At 46.6% G+C, this 16,159-nt stretch overlaps 1 protein-coding gene across 4 annotated transcripts in view; it reads left to right on the top strand.

Annotated features, from left to right (window-relative positions):
- The window catches only part of ILDR2 (immunoglobulin like domain containing receptor 2), a gene marked incomplete at its 3' end in the record, with an annotated part of 36,511 nt that extends 29,055 nt beyond the window's left edge, over positions 1–7,456 (top strand). For 3 of the 4 annotated variants that reach the window (XM_084225077.1, XM_084225076.1, XM_084225075.1), the window contains 4 exons: positions 2,326–2,442; positions 3,824–4,037; positions 5,150–5,840; positions 6,671–7,456. In XM_084225077.1, the coding sequence (XP_084081203.1) occupies positions 2,326–2,442; positions 3,824–4,037; positions 5,150–5,840; positions 6,671–6,706 (1,058 nt within the window). Of the gene's footprint in view, positions 1–2,325; positions 2,443–3,823; positions 4,038–5,149; positions 5,880–6,670 lie in introns of those variants that run through there. The other variant, XM_084225074.1, reaches the window with a different exon arrangement.
- Positions 7,457–16,159: the final 8,703 nt, after the last annotated feature.

Genomic DNA, 16,159 nt, shown 5'->3' with positions numbered 1-16,159 from the left:
TTAATGGCCTGTTCACAGTCATCTTTGCAGATTTAAATCCAGAATTAATTTCTAGATGCTTGCAGAATGAACCAAGAAATTCATTTGCCTTTTGATACACAGCTGGAGTAGCAAGCTTAGTATGAAGCTAGCATGAAGCCTGGCTAATTCTCCATCAGTTCCAGGAGCTGTAGAGGTTGCCCAAATAGTATTTGGCACAGCCTCAGTGTGAGCAGTGGCTCTGGGGAGACAGAGTCTGGAGGCTGTGCCTGTTCAAGTTCCCCAGAGGTTATGAGTAGGTCAGAGTGGTTTGCTGGCCTGTGTATAAATGAGGTGGCAGCTTAGCTGAGCTCCTAGTCCACACATTGGAAGAAAGAATAGTGAGAGGCCTCTTTTCTGGCACGGTACCAGACAGAAGTGAGTTACCAGTCATGATGGTGAGGTAGAGAACTGCCTGTGCTGCTCATGCAGTGCAACCAGAGCTGTCACTTCTGAGGCCAGTCAGTCCAGTCTCACTTGAGGAGACCTGCTGTGCTTCCACACTGGGAGGCAGAGGCAGGATTCCTTGTGTTCTGTAAACCACTGTCTGCTTTTCCAGCCACTGTGCACTCACTCACTGGGATAATAAAGCACACAGTGCTGTCAGCTGAGCTGTCTGGAGGCAGGTTAAAAGAAGGACCCTGATAGACCTCTACTATATTTTTACATCCTACACCATTCCCAAGTGCAGAGGCACAAGGTAATAGCTCAAGATGTAATCACTTACCTTACAGGCGCGCAGTCCAAACCCACAGTAAAGCACTTTGCTTCTGAAGTCTGCCCATGGCACAGCCATTCCTGAAGCACAGCATGGTTATTTCCTAGTGCACAGAGACACATGCACAGCAGTTTAGGACAGGAGGTGCCTAAGAATACCTCTGCCAAGTCCTTGCTCAGCCCACACAGCACATACTATGCGACGTACTACCAAACCCATATGTTAATAGCTCGATGTGTTGCGGTGGTGAGGGATAAAACAGAAGGAACAGGTTGGCTCAGAAGCACTGTCCAAGTGTTTAAATTGTTCCCCAGCAGGAGAATTCATGCAACACTGCAGTATTCCCATAAGAGAACATGTTAACCTCATGCAAGGAGGGCAGGTTCCATTTTGTAGTGCTCAGTCAATTGTCCTTACGATGGTTCTGTAATAAAGCTGAGTTTGAGGGTTGTAATCCTCTCTTGTACCTAGACCTGAATTTCTGTCAATCCTGAAATAGCTCCAGGCTGACACCTTTCTTAAATAGTCTGCTATAAAAACCTTATTTTCTTCAAAGAAAGACTGGAAGGGTGGAGTTCTCTGCTTGCTGATCATAGATCTACCTTAAGGTAGTCAGGGTATTTGTAGCTATTTTTAGTAGGTAAAGTGTGCATGGAGCTAACCTGCTAGAATTAAATCTGCTTTGGCTCCAGGTGTATGGGGCCTTCATTTTTACACACAGGTACATGGATAAGTCAAAAAGCTGTCCAGACTTCCCAGAAGTCAAGCATTTCATGTATGTCTAAGATATATACCTTTTCTGTAAAGTAAAGCTTGTAAAAAATCCCAGAGCAGACAGTTTCACAGCTACCAGTGACCTGGTTGGCCTCATCCCTGGAGTCAGTATAAATCTCAGAGCAGTGTGGTGTGCTTTGTGGGACTTTGTGTTTCCTTCTATATTCTCTAGAGCTTCTGCCACATGCTCTTCAACCTGTGTGAGGAGAATTCATGGGGGTGGGAGGGTGGAGTGGTCTTGCACAATGATAGCTCCCAAATGCTCAGCCACCTGCTTCTCCTGCAGACTCAGAGCTTAGAGGAAGCCTGAGCTTCTGGGACTACTTCTTCCATACCATGACAAATCCTTTCAGTAGTGCTGAGGAAGGAGAAATGAGCTCTGCTTTTCTCTCTGCCATCATCTGTGGGAGTTGGAAGTTGGAATCACTCTGTGGCAATGAGGGGGTTGCTTTTGTTTTAGCTGGGTGAAGTGGGCCAACTCCAGAGCGTGCCTGTCTCACAGGAGGGAGGGTGAGGTGCTCTGAGGATGTCCCACCATGCTCAGTGTCCATCACTGGATGCACTGGGTTGCACAGATTGGGCATTTCCAAACCATTTTTGCTGTTCCTGCAAACTTTTAAAATGATGCAGGTTCTTACAACTTCACATCCCACACTGTAGACGAATTTCTTGTGAAGCAGCGACTGACTCAGTGTGTTTTGACGCAGCCTACCTGCCTGCAGGCGTGAGCTCAACTATAGAATTAGCAATGTTGTGGGAAAGGCTCCTTGTTCTTCCACGGGTTTTCCTCTAATGTTTTCTTTTTCTCTCCCTAGCTGTGCGCAAAGGGTACAGGATCCAGACTGACAAGGACAGGGACTCCATGAAGGTGCTGTACTATGTCGAGAAAGAATTGGCTCAGTTTGACCCTGCTAGGAGGATGCGAGAACGATGTGAGAAACAAGCATGGTTTGATTTTTTTTTTCTACTGACCTAAGCAAGACTGGGAAATTCATAGTTAAAAGTTCACTTGGTTTGTCTCAGGGTCAGCTCCTAGGATATGATATCCAGGATAAGCTAATTGGGACAGATAAAGTCTGGGTTTTAGGTATCTACAGGTATGTTCCGATTTAAAAGTCTGTGCTTAGCTAATCTTTCTTAGAACAAAGTGAGGGATACTGAAAAGCTCATGAAAATTGTCCACTCATATAACTAAACATTGGGATCATCAGCATCTGAAAAGCCAAGTCCTACTCATACCTTCTACAGCCTGTGGTGTGATAATAGCTGGGATATTGTTTTCACAATTTCTTAAGAGTGTGGTGTCTGTAAATTCCCAGGATGGCAAATAGGAGAGGCATGATTTTATTGAAAGTGTTTTTTGTGGGCTGCAGTGACCACAGTGTGGCTTGAAGGAAGCAGGAAGTTTGTTTGGAGTCTGTTGCCCTGCAGAAGGAGCAAGGTGGTGAATAGGGATATGGTGCAAACTCAGAACTGATCTTCTTTGAGGAACTCCTCACTGTCTTCCCATAGCCTCTTGAAAGCTTTATTTTCTTAAATAAAGGCTGAGGCTGCACTTAATGTGTGTCAGAATACAAACCCAAGTGAGGATCTTGCCACATTAGGAGGCAGAGGTGCAGAATGGGACAAGGTGTGTGGGAAGGGCTTGCAGTGCTGCTCCTTGTCCTGTGGCTGCTGTGTGCAGAGGACAGTGGCAGGCTGGGGGCTCAGTTCCTGTGGGCAGCACACAGAGCTAACCCATGTTAGGCACTGCTAGAGGCTCGCCTAAAACAGACGTGTGGGATCCTGAAAATCATTGAAGGGAAGGGCTTTAAGGAATGACACTACATCAAAGCTCTGTACAGATTAGGCATAACGAACAAATTATATATACTTCTAAAACAGTCATTGCTGAGCACACTGTCTTCTCCACCCACAAGATTTACTATAAAAAGACCTCTGCAGATTGGTATGTCAGGCCTACAGATGTCAGTGTGCTTGATGGGGTAGAGACTGACAGTGATTCAGACAGACTTTTACTTTTTTCCTTAATCTTTTTTTGAGGGGGTTGCTTTTGTTTTAGCTGGGCATGTCAGGCCAAATCCAGAGCCAGCCTGTCTCACACCAGGAAAAGGGGAGGTGGCACAACTTCTGTGCTGTATGGTGTCCCACCTTGCATGGGCAGGTGGGAAGAGGTGGAAAGCTCTTCCTGACAGCTGAAGTCAGTTATCTGAAACACAGGCGTCTCCCGCTGTTTGTGATACCCTCAGCATCCCCGCCTGGCTGCCATCAGGCGATGCCCATCTCATTTCTTTCCCGCATCCTCCCCTGCAGATAACAACACCGTGTCTGAGCTGAGCTCACTGCACGAGGAGGACCTGAACTTCCGCCAGCCCTACCGGCAGGCGCGGAGGAAGCCTCTGCCCCCCGCGGGGGACATGGACGGCGGCGACGCCGAGTACTGGGCGGGAGTCGTGGGCGGCGGCAGCACCTCCAGGTCGCAGGCTGTGTCCGACTACAGGGACGAGCGGGACGGCTACTGGCACAGGTGAGGGACACCACGCCAGGGGGCAGCTCTGTCTGGCAAAGTGGTAAAGAAAGCAGAAGGCACAGATGGACTGGTAGCTCTCCCCTATTTCCTGCTGCCTTTGCTCTGCTTAGCAGGAGAGGGGTTAGAGAGAAATAGGAAATCTGGATGGGTTATTAGATGAGGTCAGAATGAAGCTGATTGCCACAATGTGATTGCAGCTCTAACATGTAACAAGAGCTGCACTTGTGCTCTGGCAAGCAGATCTGTAAAAATCATATTCCTGCTGATATTGTCATAATACATTTTTCTTCCTGAAGTAGATATTTATTCTTATTTCTACCCCTTTCTGAGTAATGCAAAGTCACATCCATTAAGGAACAATGAGCCTGCTGAAGCTTCTCTAGCCGGATAAAGTTAGGTACAACCTCAGTCCCAGTGGGATGTAAAAGTGAGATCAGTAGGGAACCAAGTCACCCTTCCCATAGTGGGAAAGTGCAAATTTCTCTCCTGAGCTTTGTACCCGATGCCTCCAGCACTTCCCAGTGCTGGTCTGTTTTTTTATATATGAGTCACGCCCTCCTGCTTTGGTACAGCTAGACCTGTGCTCCAATCCAGAAGGACTCACACTCCTGGTTCCTAAAGAGAGATAGCACAACTTTCCCTCAAGCAGCCCAGTATTCCAAAAGCCATGGCAGGGATTTTCTTCCTTCAGTACTGGGATATTGTACCAGCTCACTGTCTTTAAACCTGCTTCAAAACTGCCCTGCTGTGAGCTTCTATAGCTGGGCTCTTGGGTTTTTCCAGCAGGATATACACCTACAAGCTCTAGGATGAAGGAGAAGCAGGTCCAGCCCTGCATATTGGAGGACAGGGCAGGTGCACCCTGGGGATAACCTCAGGTAACATTAGACGTGAAGAACCTGAGCTGTCTGCACTAAGCTGCCTTTACACTCAGAGAGAATCCGGGGTTTCAAGGATGTGATAGATTCTCTTCCTATGGAAGACGATGAAAACAGCTCAGATGATTCATGCCCCCAGGAGGGCGTGTTTCCCTCCATTGTCTGTGCAGGCAGCCAGGGGATGAGTGCGGCTGGATCCCACTCTCTAACTCTACCTCCTCCCTCTTCCAGCCAGCAGAGATCCAAGTCGGAGATGCTGTCCCGTAAGAGCTTCTCGGTGGGAGTGCCGGCCGTGTCCATGGACGAGCTGGCGGCCTTTGCCGAGTCCTACAGCCAGCGGCCGCGGCGGGCGGACAGCCAGGAGATGCGGCGCTTCGAGCGCTCCGAGTCGCACGGCGGGCGCGGCGGGGGGCTGCCCCACCAGGACAGCTCCATGGAGGAATACTACACCAAGCGCTGCAGGGCCAACCGGGAGCCGCTGACGGACTCGGAGCGGGGCTGGTCCTACAGCCCGCCCCGCAGACGGGCCCACGAGGAGAAGCACCTTCCCAGGCTGGTGAGCCGGACGCCCGGAGGGAGCCAGAAATACGATCACTCCTACCTCAGCAGCGTCCTGGAGAGGAAATCCCGGAGCTATGACGAGAGCGGTGACCATTGTGCCACCCCCTCGAAGCTGAGCTCGCAGCCCAGCCAGAGGGGAGGGAGCACGTACTACGCCTGGTCGCCGCCCTCCACCTACAAAGCCGAGAAGTCGCAGCCGCCGCCGCCGCAGTCGTCGTCCCCCGAGCAGGACGAGGAGGAGGAGGACAGCCTGCCCCCCTACAGCGAGAGGGAGCTGAGCCGAGGCCCTTCCTACAGGGCCAGGGAACAGGCCTACCTCAATGCCTCTGACAAGAAGAGGAAAAAGGACCCCAAGAAAACAGTGAGGCCATGTCTGGTGGTCCTGGTCCAAATAGGCTGAGCGGAGAGCCACCAGGCAGGGGTTACTAACCAGAGTTAATGGGCAAGGGGGTTTTACAGGAGGGTGACACCTGGAGTCTGGATGTCACTCCCTGTGGGAAGGGGGGAAGGAACTGGGGGGGTAGGAAGCCAGAAAGGGTAGTAGCTGCTACACAGGAGTCCATGATGGAGAGGAAAGCCAGATGTGCCTGGGGCTGGGGAGGTAAGGAATGTCTTTGGCATCTGTGGCCTGGTAACCCAAGGTGGAGGGAGTTTATCTAGGGTTGAGGAGGATCATGGTAGGGAAGTTACTCAGGCCTTACAGAAATTACAGGGCTTTGCTTTGGTCTTGATCCTTGTTAAGGGAGAGTTGAAAGGCTCTTGTTCTTCTGGACTGGGGCAGGGCTGGTAGCAGGGGATGATTTAAGAGACATCTTTCTGAAAGGGGTGAGATCACAGACTCCCATGGGTGCGTGGGCCCATGGCGTCCCGTGGGGGCCATTCATGCCAAAGGCACTCCTCACCCAGGATACCAGCAAGTGCAAAACATCCTGCCACAGCCCAAGCTGGTGAGCACTGATAAGTTCATGGTTGCTGGGGAAGGGGATCTTCCCCATCTAGCCCAGCTGGGGAAATCTGCACCATGAGAGAGACCTTATCATTAGGGTAACTTGGCTGTGGGAGAGAGGACTGGACTGTGAGCGAGCAAGGCTGTTGCTGTTTAGTTGTGTCTCTGTCAAAACTTTGTCTGTCCCTTTGTTTGTTCAATGAGAGATTTCCCGTTGACATTTAATCTTCTCTCTTTCCTCTCAGAATGATTTCCCAACAAGGATGTCCCTTGTGGTTTGAAGTTGTTGTGGACCTATCATGTTGATGGGCTGGATATCATGAGGTGACTGCCGTAGAGAAGATGCAGAGCAACAAACAAGACATGCCTCTGTGAACCTTTGCAGCCATCAGCCATGGACTGTTTCAATTTTCTGTTTCATCCAGGGGAGCTGAGGCTTTTGTAAGAGACAGACTCCCATGGACAGCACTCGATCTCGGCTCTGGGAGTCTGCCAGGAAAATGAGGCTAGGGCTCTCTTTGGCACCCTGTTTTCCAGTGCCCTCCATTCTGCTCTGGATAGCAGCCACGTCCCTACTGCCTCTGCAGCCCTCCCTGCAGCCCTGAACTACAAGTGAGGCTGCCTTTGTGCCTCTTGCCCTGTCCCATGTGCAGAGAGAGGCCTGTGTACCTCTTGCTCTCTCTGTCTCCTCAGTTTTCTGGCTCAAAATTGTCTCCATACTTAAAGCCTTTTCTCTATCACCCCTGTGCTGGGAGGAGGCCTTGTTCTTACAACTGCAGACTGCCTCCAGCTGATCAGGCCCTAAATCATGAAAGAAAATCCACATCCTTTCAAACACTGTAAGAAAATGACTGATGAGATGTTACCTTGATAAGGGCTGAATGGGGAAAAAGACAATTATGAGCTGGTTTGTTCAATATATTTAGTTCTGTTCGTTGTGTGATGAGAGTTGCAGGTGAGATTGATGTATTGTTCTGAAAGTGGGTCAAAGTAGCTTTTATTGTGATGAGAGCATGATTTGTTTCCCTCCTGCCCCCAGCTGTGTTTTGTTTTGATGCTGTTGCATTTCCTTGCAGCTCAACTGTGAGCCTGTAGAGCTTCAAGCTGGAGTACCTACTGCACTGTTTTAAAAGCAGTGCTCTGGCCTTCCTAGTGCTCTGCATCCAGCACCACCAGACACTTCTGCCACTCTAGTGAGTGGCCTTTTTGTTCCAAGGAAGCAAAAAGGGGACAGTCTCAGTGAGAAGGCAGCTGCAGACCTTCATCCTGTGCCACTGGTATCACTCCTTTCTGGGAACAGTTTCCCAGAAGAAGCTACTACTGAAGAGAACAGTAACACCGGTGGGGAAAGAACAAGCACTGTGGATGGATACAAGCTTTGAAAGTCACCCTTTTCACTTAAAACCATTCCATTCACTTTGGTTGGGATGTGGTTTTAGTGGCTGTTGTCTCAGGAACAGCTTTATTTAGAAGTGAGTGCTTCACACCATTTGGAAGCCTGACATTCTGGTTTTCATAAGGTATTATGCAGTCATTTGTTTAGCTGCTAAAATCATCATGTGAGGGAAGATGATGGGAACATTTTAAAGTCCAGTATCTTGATCCCTATCACACCTAGAAACAACTTAGTGCCCTGTTGTGTTATGGACATTATCAGCCTCTGAAATGACATCTTTATTGTTCCTCTGGGAATTTGGGAAGCTGTCTGGCCTCAGGTGCTCATACTGGCAGTACTGTTTGGAGTACAAGGTATATTAACATCACTGCAGTTCTCCATAAAAATGATAGATTAATTTCTGTGTTACTCCTTTGCCAGTTAGTTTACCCACCAGGAATGGTCAGGGGAGAGGAAGAATAATCTCTATAGATTTGAAGACGGTTTTCATGTGAGAAGGTGAGTTGATGAAAACATGACATTCTTCTCCCACGCTCCTCTAGTGATGACTGCAGTTTTGGAAATCCCAGTCCTGGGTCTTCCTCGCCAGAGAGGGATTAGCCAGCAGGAACATACCATTGTGGAATTGCAGAATTGTTTGTGCAGGAGGTAGCCTTTCAAGATTTAAAGTTTCAGTCCTCTGCCATGGGAAGGGTTGTCTTCCACAAATGAGGTTGCTCAAAGCGCCGTCCAAATGGACCTTCAACACATTCAGGGATGGGACATTCACAGCTTCTCTGGGCAACCTGTTCCGGTGTCTCACCACCCTCAGAGTAAAGAATTTCTTCCTTGTATCCAATCTAAAATTACCCTCTTTTACTTGAAAAGCAATGCCCTGGTAAAAAGTCCATCTCCAGCTTTCTTGTAGGTCCCTTTAGGCACTGGAAGACTGTATGGTCTCCTCAGAGCCTTCTCTTCTCCAGGCTTAACAGCCCCAGTTCTCTCAGCCTGTCTTTACAGAAGAAGTATTCCAGCCCCTTTGACCATTTTTGTCTCCCTCCTCTGGACCTGCTCTAACAGGTCCATGTCTTTGTGTGGGTGGCCCCAGAGTTAAACACAGTACTCTGTGTGGGATCTCAAGAGAGTGAAATTCCGAAATCTCAAGAGAGTGAAAAAGCAGAGGGAAATTCCACTCCTTGGCCTGCTGGTCACTCACCTGATGCAGCCCAGGATATGGTTGGCTTTCTGGGCTGCGAGAGCATGTGGCTGGCTCATGTCCAGTCTTAACCCACCACCATAAAATCACAGAACTGTAGCATGGTTTGGAAGAGACCTTAAAGATCATCTAGTTCCCCAAGTCCTTCTCAGGGCTGCCAGTCCATTCTTCCCCCAGTGTGTACCAATACCAGGGTTGCCCTGACTCAGGTGTAGCACCCCACACTTGGCTGTGTTGAACTTCATGAGGTTCTTGTGGGCCTGCTCCCCAAGCCTGTCCCAGGGTCACTCTGGATGGCATCGCTGGCATCATTCAGCTTGGTGTCACCCACAGACTGCTGAGAGGACACTCAGTCTGTGCCATTAGTGAAGGTTGAACAATGTCAGCCTTGGTGCATGCCCTTGAGGGACAGCACTTGTTACTGATGTCCTTTTGGACACTGAGCCATTGACTGATGCTCTGGATGTGGCCATCCAGCCAATTTCTTGTCCATCAAGTAGTCCATCCATCAAACCCATCTCTGTCCAGTTTAGAAACGAAATGTTGTGTGGGACTTTGTCAAAGGCCAGAAGTCAAGGTGCATGACATCAGATGGATTTTCCTTATTCATCAGTGCAGTCACTCTGTCACAGAAGGTCTCCAAGTAAGCAGGCATGAGTGGTGAAGCCATGCCAGCTGTCTTTAATCACTTCTCTCCCATCCATATACCTTGAGATGGCTTCCAGGAGGATCTTTCAGGGCACAGAGGTGAAGCTGATTGGTCAAGAGCTCTCAGGGCCCTGTTCTTCTATCCCTTTGAAACGGGTCTGATGTTTCTTTTTTGCCAGCACTGGGGACCTGACTGCCTGAGTGTCATGACTTTTCAAACAGGGAGAGCAACTTAGCAACTGCATTTACCATCTACCTGCATTATGGCTGGAGAGACTAACATTTTCAGTATTTTCATCTTTTTTTTTTTACCATTAATTGTGTGTTCTTAGGAAAATCACAGCACAATTAGCAAGAGGTGGGCAGGTGCGTGCCGTCTGAGGTCTCTGAGGCCTTGGGAAGTCTACAGAGCTACACTGCATGCTGTTTTAAATTGATCATTTCATTCCTGACATATGAGAGTTCTAGTAAGTTGATGTTTAGTTAGCCTGAAAACCTTGGCAACCCCTGTGCCATGAATTTCAAGGCAGCGTAGCCTGCTATCGTTTCCATCAGACCCAGGAAACAGTTGACATAGAAATTTGAAAATGCATCTGACTATCCCAAAAGGGGGCCAAACCAGTGGTTTTACAGTCTCTGAATACCTCTATATTTTAAATCATACTGAAAGCCTGAGCATTACAATCTTCTCATTTTAGTTATGTTCTGTCCCTTAACTCAGTCACTGTAGTTTATTTGATCAAGCCCTCAGGAATGAGCTCTGTGTATTAAAAATACAAATCTTCATTTATTTGAGTCAGTTTTGTTTGTTCAGTGCTGGTACTTTAGGGCATCTGTACACTGTGTGTAAGAAGTTGCCATTTGTGTATCTAGCTTATAAATAAGTAGTTGCAAGCTAATTCTTTTAAGAAAACTGTTTTAATTGTACAAACAACTGTTTGTGAGAATTTGGAAACATCTCTTGAATCCAAGTACCTGGAAAAGTACTGAAGATTTTATGACTAGTGACTCTGTGAGTTTTATCAGATGATAAAAAGTTTCAGCTGCAGAAAAAAAAAGGAGGTCTTAATTCCCTGGAGTCAGATCTGAGCAGCAGCAACCTTGCTCTACAATTTTGGATTTTGTATCTCTCTGTACAAATCTGCAGGAATTTTCAGTTACTGAACATGTCTGTCCTCAGGCCACCTTTATTTCTCCCATTAGAAATGTGTCTGCAGCAGCAGTAGCAAATGGACCAAATCAAGAAGTGACTAGAGTTATCTGCGCAGCTACACAACCCTAATGACCTGTGACTCCTGCAGCAGGGGAGCAGGGGGCCACAGACTGACAGACAGCTCATGTTTCAGGAGAGGAGTAATGGTTTGTGTCTGTGCCATCTTTCAGAACACCTGCAGAATGCCGGTGTTGGGAAATAATGAGCCTGGTTAATAGGGGGTCTTAAATTATAAGTTTTCCAGTGAAGAATTTTTATTGCTGGCATAAAATTAAAATCATTTTATTACTGGATGTGGATGTCTGGGTCATGTCAAGGACATGGAGAGTTTTGTGGTCTTAAAATGACAGCATCACAACAGTGATTTGCTAAGAAAATGGATAATGAGAAAGAATCCTGTAAAAAGTCAAAAGAGCCCCTAGAGCAAAAGCAGGATCAAGCTTTAGCAGTAGATTTAGCAATACTGTCTAAAAAAGTGATCTTGGCTACTGGAGGAAAAAAAGGTTTTTACATAATGGAATGGGAAAATAAATATCGATGGTAATGACTTTTCATCAATCCCATTATTCCTTCAAAGTACATTGTAAAAGTTCCAATGTGTGGCTTCAGTGTGAACATCTTCAGAACACTCCATTTCCACTGAAATGGAAAATTAACAGAATTAGCGCTCTGAATACTTTAAATTTTTGAGAAACCCTCAACATTTATGAGCTGTAACAGGCAGCCAGAATTGCTCAGGTCTTTGTGCTGGCATATGATACAGGGGACTGGAGCTGTAACATCCCCACCTTTGTTACTGGAGTTGGGTCAGGGGTGGCCATCAGCAGTGCACCCCAGAGCTGCATCTCTGAGAGATAAAGGACAACTGCTGGGAGAGATCCCTGAGAAAGAGCAATCACAAAACATTTTAGCAGTCAAACCTTGCCACAAACTGTTCCAGGTACATAAATGCAGCACCACGGTGCTTATCATGCCAGGGCTATTCTGAAAATAGTTTTAATGATGTGGAGATTGTTGAGAAACTGCATGGAGCTGTCTTTTTCTCCAGGTAGCTTTCATACAAAATGTGCATGAGGATCTGTTCTTGGTCTCCAGTTACAGGGTTTGGCACATGTGGAAGTAAAAGCTAAAGGGGCTTTAGCCCATTTTTTACTGGAGCAAAGTAGAATCCAGGAGCAAAGATGCCTTTGGTATCTACCAGGTGCTGCAGATTTGCCCCTCTAATTCCAGAAACCTCTGTGGTGTAGCATTTCCATCAGTCTTTGCTGGCTGTACATGCTTTCTACAACAGCTGTGATGTTGAAACCACCCTCATATCACCCGGGGCTTATTTCCTTTCTTATTTCCTGGAAGATCAGAGAGGGTATCTACTGCATAATGTGGAGGAACAGCTATCAGTTTGATGTGATCTCAGAAATGCCAGCTGGATTTACCAGCATTAGAAACAGCAGAAATCTAAAGAATAAAGTTAGCTAATACTAAAGGAAGGAACCTGCCGTGATTCCCATATGAATTCTCTTATGACCTTTATAATTCTTTCTGACGTTCACCCCTGCCTGCACAGGGGCCTTTGCCAGGGCAGGCCATCACCTCCTCTCCCTTTTGCCTGTAATTTTTTTTGTCATGCTTGTAATGCCTCTCTTACCCCTCTGCTTTCCTTTGGCTATTTCCAGTCAGCCTTCATTGTGGTGCCTAGGGGTTCCAATGTAGATGTTTGGATGTAGAATGAGTGGCATTTTGTAAAAAGGCACTTTTACCCCCTATAAAAACAAACATTACAGAATGCCCACAACAAAACCCCAAGCCCTCCAGATATTCTCTCAAGCCTAAGCAGTGGTGTTACTGGAAACATTTTAAAAATGAAATCTGAACATAATTTCAAAACGGGTCAGTATTGTTTCCAACCCCAGGGCAGCTGCAGTCAGAGGTGTGGAGTGCAAACAGCAGGAGCAAATGCATTCAGGTTTCTTTGTCCTTGGTGAGAGCAGTGGCAGAGAGGAGCAGCATGTAATGACTCAGAGAGCAAATGGAGTTCCAAGGTGCTGTTACTTGCATGCGAGTTAGAAGTGTGAACTAGAAGTTGTCAGGCTTGGCTTAAAAGCAAAATTCAGTCCAGGGAATCTTGAGCCCTGGCCCAGGGGTACAATTCTCTTGCTGTTTACAAATGGGCTGGGCTTTTTTCCTGCCTCTGTTGCTGCCTACCACAGCCATTTCCCAGCCATTACACAGTGAATGAGTGGCTTTCTTTGCTGCTGTCATTTTACTTAGATTGTCTTCCCCTGTAATGAACTTTTTCAATGTGAGGGGGAGAAGGACGTAACAATACTCTATAATGAAAATGTAACACTTTTATAGCTTTTTGGGAGACATCCACATCCCCAATTACCAAGCATTATACATTTGCCATGCATACAGCATCGAAGTCGTTGCCTTTGAGTTGTCACCATGGAGAATAAAAGCAGGAAAAGCTCCCACCAATCTGCCTTTTTATTATCCTGCAGGCAAATAATTTGCCCAATTTTTGCTAAGATATGAGCAATTTACATGAGTAGTTTTCAACCCATTTTTTTGATTACTGGGCAATAAACCAAATATTTTCTAGTGGAGCAGCAGACCCTCCATAAATCTCGTACCATTGACAGGGTAACATACAAAAAACATTCTGCCCAGCATTTTCATACAAAAAAAATCCATGCAGGTACCCTATGGAGCCACACTCCTTCAAAGAAAGGATAAACTCTCTCCTGCTCTTGCAGATGTAAAACTTTTTTTTTTTTTAATTCAGAAAACTTTTATCTTTTTATTACAGACATGTTATTTTCTTTTGGCCTCTTTGTCCTTAGGTCTGCAGTACTCTGGACTGATTATTTTTGTGTCACAAATAATCAACTTCATTCGGATCCTGTCTCAGTGTTGTAAATAATGGATTAAGACTCACATCGTTTGTAGGTGTAACCTGAACAGCATTTACATGTTTAGATCGTGTCTGATAGGTGTTATCAGCAGTCAGGTGCAGGAGAAGCAGCTCCCAGCTCTGCCCTGTATTTCCCTGTGCAAGGCACAGCATTCCTTGGCTCCGAAAATTGTCACTCATCCTCTATTTTACCACCTGCTAAAGTGCTCAGTGTTTCTTTGAGCTTCTTTATCACTCCTCTGACCATCCCTCAATGCTCCCCCTCTGCAGAATTCTCCAAGCCAACATGGAGCAGGAAAGGTGTCCATCCATACCTTAAAGACTAATGAGGGAGAGGAAGACCTGACAACAGAAACACTGAGAGGTCACGCAGCTCAGGGCTCTGCAGGAAGTCACTTCTGGGTGGGAAAGTGTTTGTGCCAGCCAAGGAGAGGTGCCCTGCAGCTCCCACTGTAATTCCTGGTTACAACTTGCACACATATCCTTGAGCACCTGGCTGTAGGTACAGGTTTGTGATTCAGGACCATTTCTGAATTAGAGAGAGGAGTGAAAAAATTGCATCAAATGGCACAGGACCACTTATTGCAGCAGGTGTAGTGTTTTCATTTAGTTCTTGCTGTGTGACAGAAATCCTTTCTGCTTACATGTCATGTTGGTTTCCATCAGCCTCTCCAGAGCAGGTGGGAGTGATTTTCATGTCCCAGTTATCAGATCTTCTCTTTGAGCAACAAATCACTCAGTGCACTTGTCTCTGAATAGGTACTCCTAGTGAGAGGCAGAGCTCCAACTGGTTGCATTTTACAGTCAAGAGCCTGCTAAATCATTAATTAATTTAGTCTCTAAAAGTTCTCTGCTTCCTGGCAAAACCAGAATGTGTTTCTACAGGTCTCAGGCCTGCTCACCTTGGAATCACAAGTTTTGGCAAGGAGTTTTAACATCCAGTAGGGTGGAGATCAGGTAAAGCAGCAGCACAAAAAGCTAAAAGCTTTACCTTGTGTGAAGTGTGTAAGAGATGTGTAAAATGTGTAAAAAGTGTAAAGATACACTGCCTACTGCTGTGTCCTTCCTAAGGACCAGTCTGTCTATTACTCATTACTAAATTTATGTGCAGTGACAGAAAAGACACCCATGGTCCTTGCAAATGGACCTCTGACAGGAGGATGTAGGGGAAAATGTGGGTTAAAGCAATTCAGCCAAGTGAGAATGCCCAGAGGCCTCTGGCCCCTGGGACTGTGCCTTGTTGGGAAGGACATAGCCCAGCAGGATCTACTGCTGCTGGCTGGCTCTGGGCTGCCTTCAGGGAACAGCCCTGCAGCTGACAGCATCCCTGACAAGGGGTTTGCAGCCCCTCTCTCATCTTCACATCACTGATTCTGCAAGGAGGGTGAGGTCACTAAAATGAAGGCTATCTTAGCTATGTTAACTCCTCCTGGATTTCTCTTTCAGGTTTTTGGCAATCTTAGACTTTGAAGAGTAGGCCTATACAGTTAAAGTTTGAGCAATACCTGTCTAAAATGCAGGTCCTACAAATCTTCATGCATGAACTTAGCCACAATTACTGAGTGCATACAGAAAGGGTGTGTGGATCTGGTACCTGGAATGCTTCTTTATAACTTGGAGTCCCAGCTTCTTGAGCTGAAGCTTTCAGCACAGTCAAGTGCTCAGGATTTCTGAGAGAGTAAAACTACTCAAACTGGCAAAACCACGGTGCACACAACACCCCAGTGCAGCCAATTTACAGAGGCAGCAATGTGCAACCCTGGCAGCCAGAACCACCTGATGCAACTTGGAACTGCATCTTTGTGCAGCTGAGCTGCCAAGGCTTGGAGAACACTTGGTCCCATGCACTGAAAGGCCTTCACCCCATGGACAGAGGGGCAGAACTTGTGTGGGTAGCAGCCTCTGAGCCTAAGGTATGCTTTAATTAGTACTGGGGGAGGGAAATGATGAAATGTGTTTGGGTTTGGTTTTTTTCTTTTTTTTTTTCTCTTTAAATAGAAATACATATTTATACATATAAGATTTTTTGTCTTTGCTTCTCAGAAGAGAGATCCAGGGCTGCCTTCTGTTCAGGCCAGTAATGTGCCGGAATGAAAAATTTCTCTCCCCAGTTTCAGTAAAATGCAACCTAGGCTGGTTCTTGTGAATAGCTGTAAAAGGAAAGTTGGTGTAGCAGAGCTCTGTAATCAAGAGGTCTCCATGGACAGACTGTCATCCTGATGAGAGACACTTCTTAATTAAGAGAAGATACTGGGTTGTAGATGAAACAATTCCTAAGTGTCCCAACTTCCCTCATCATATCAATGAGCCTGGAGTTACAGAGCTCCCAACAACAAGGGGCTTTAGAGGATTGCAAGAGAGTTATAAG

The sequence above is a fragment of the Fringilla coelebs genome (assembly GCF_963513975.1).
Source record: "Fringilla coelebs genome assembly, chromosome: 2".
Lineage (NCBI taxonomy): Eukaryota > Metazoa > Chordata > Aves > Passeriformes > Fringillidae > Fringilla > Fringilla coelebs.
This window is presented reverse-complemented; position numbering and strand designations above follow the sequence as displayed.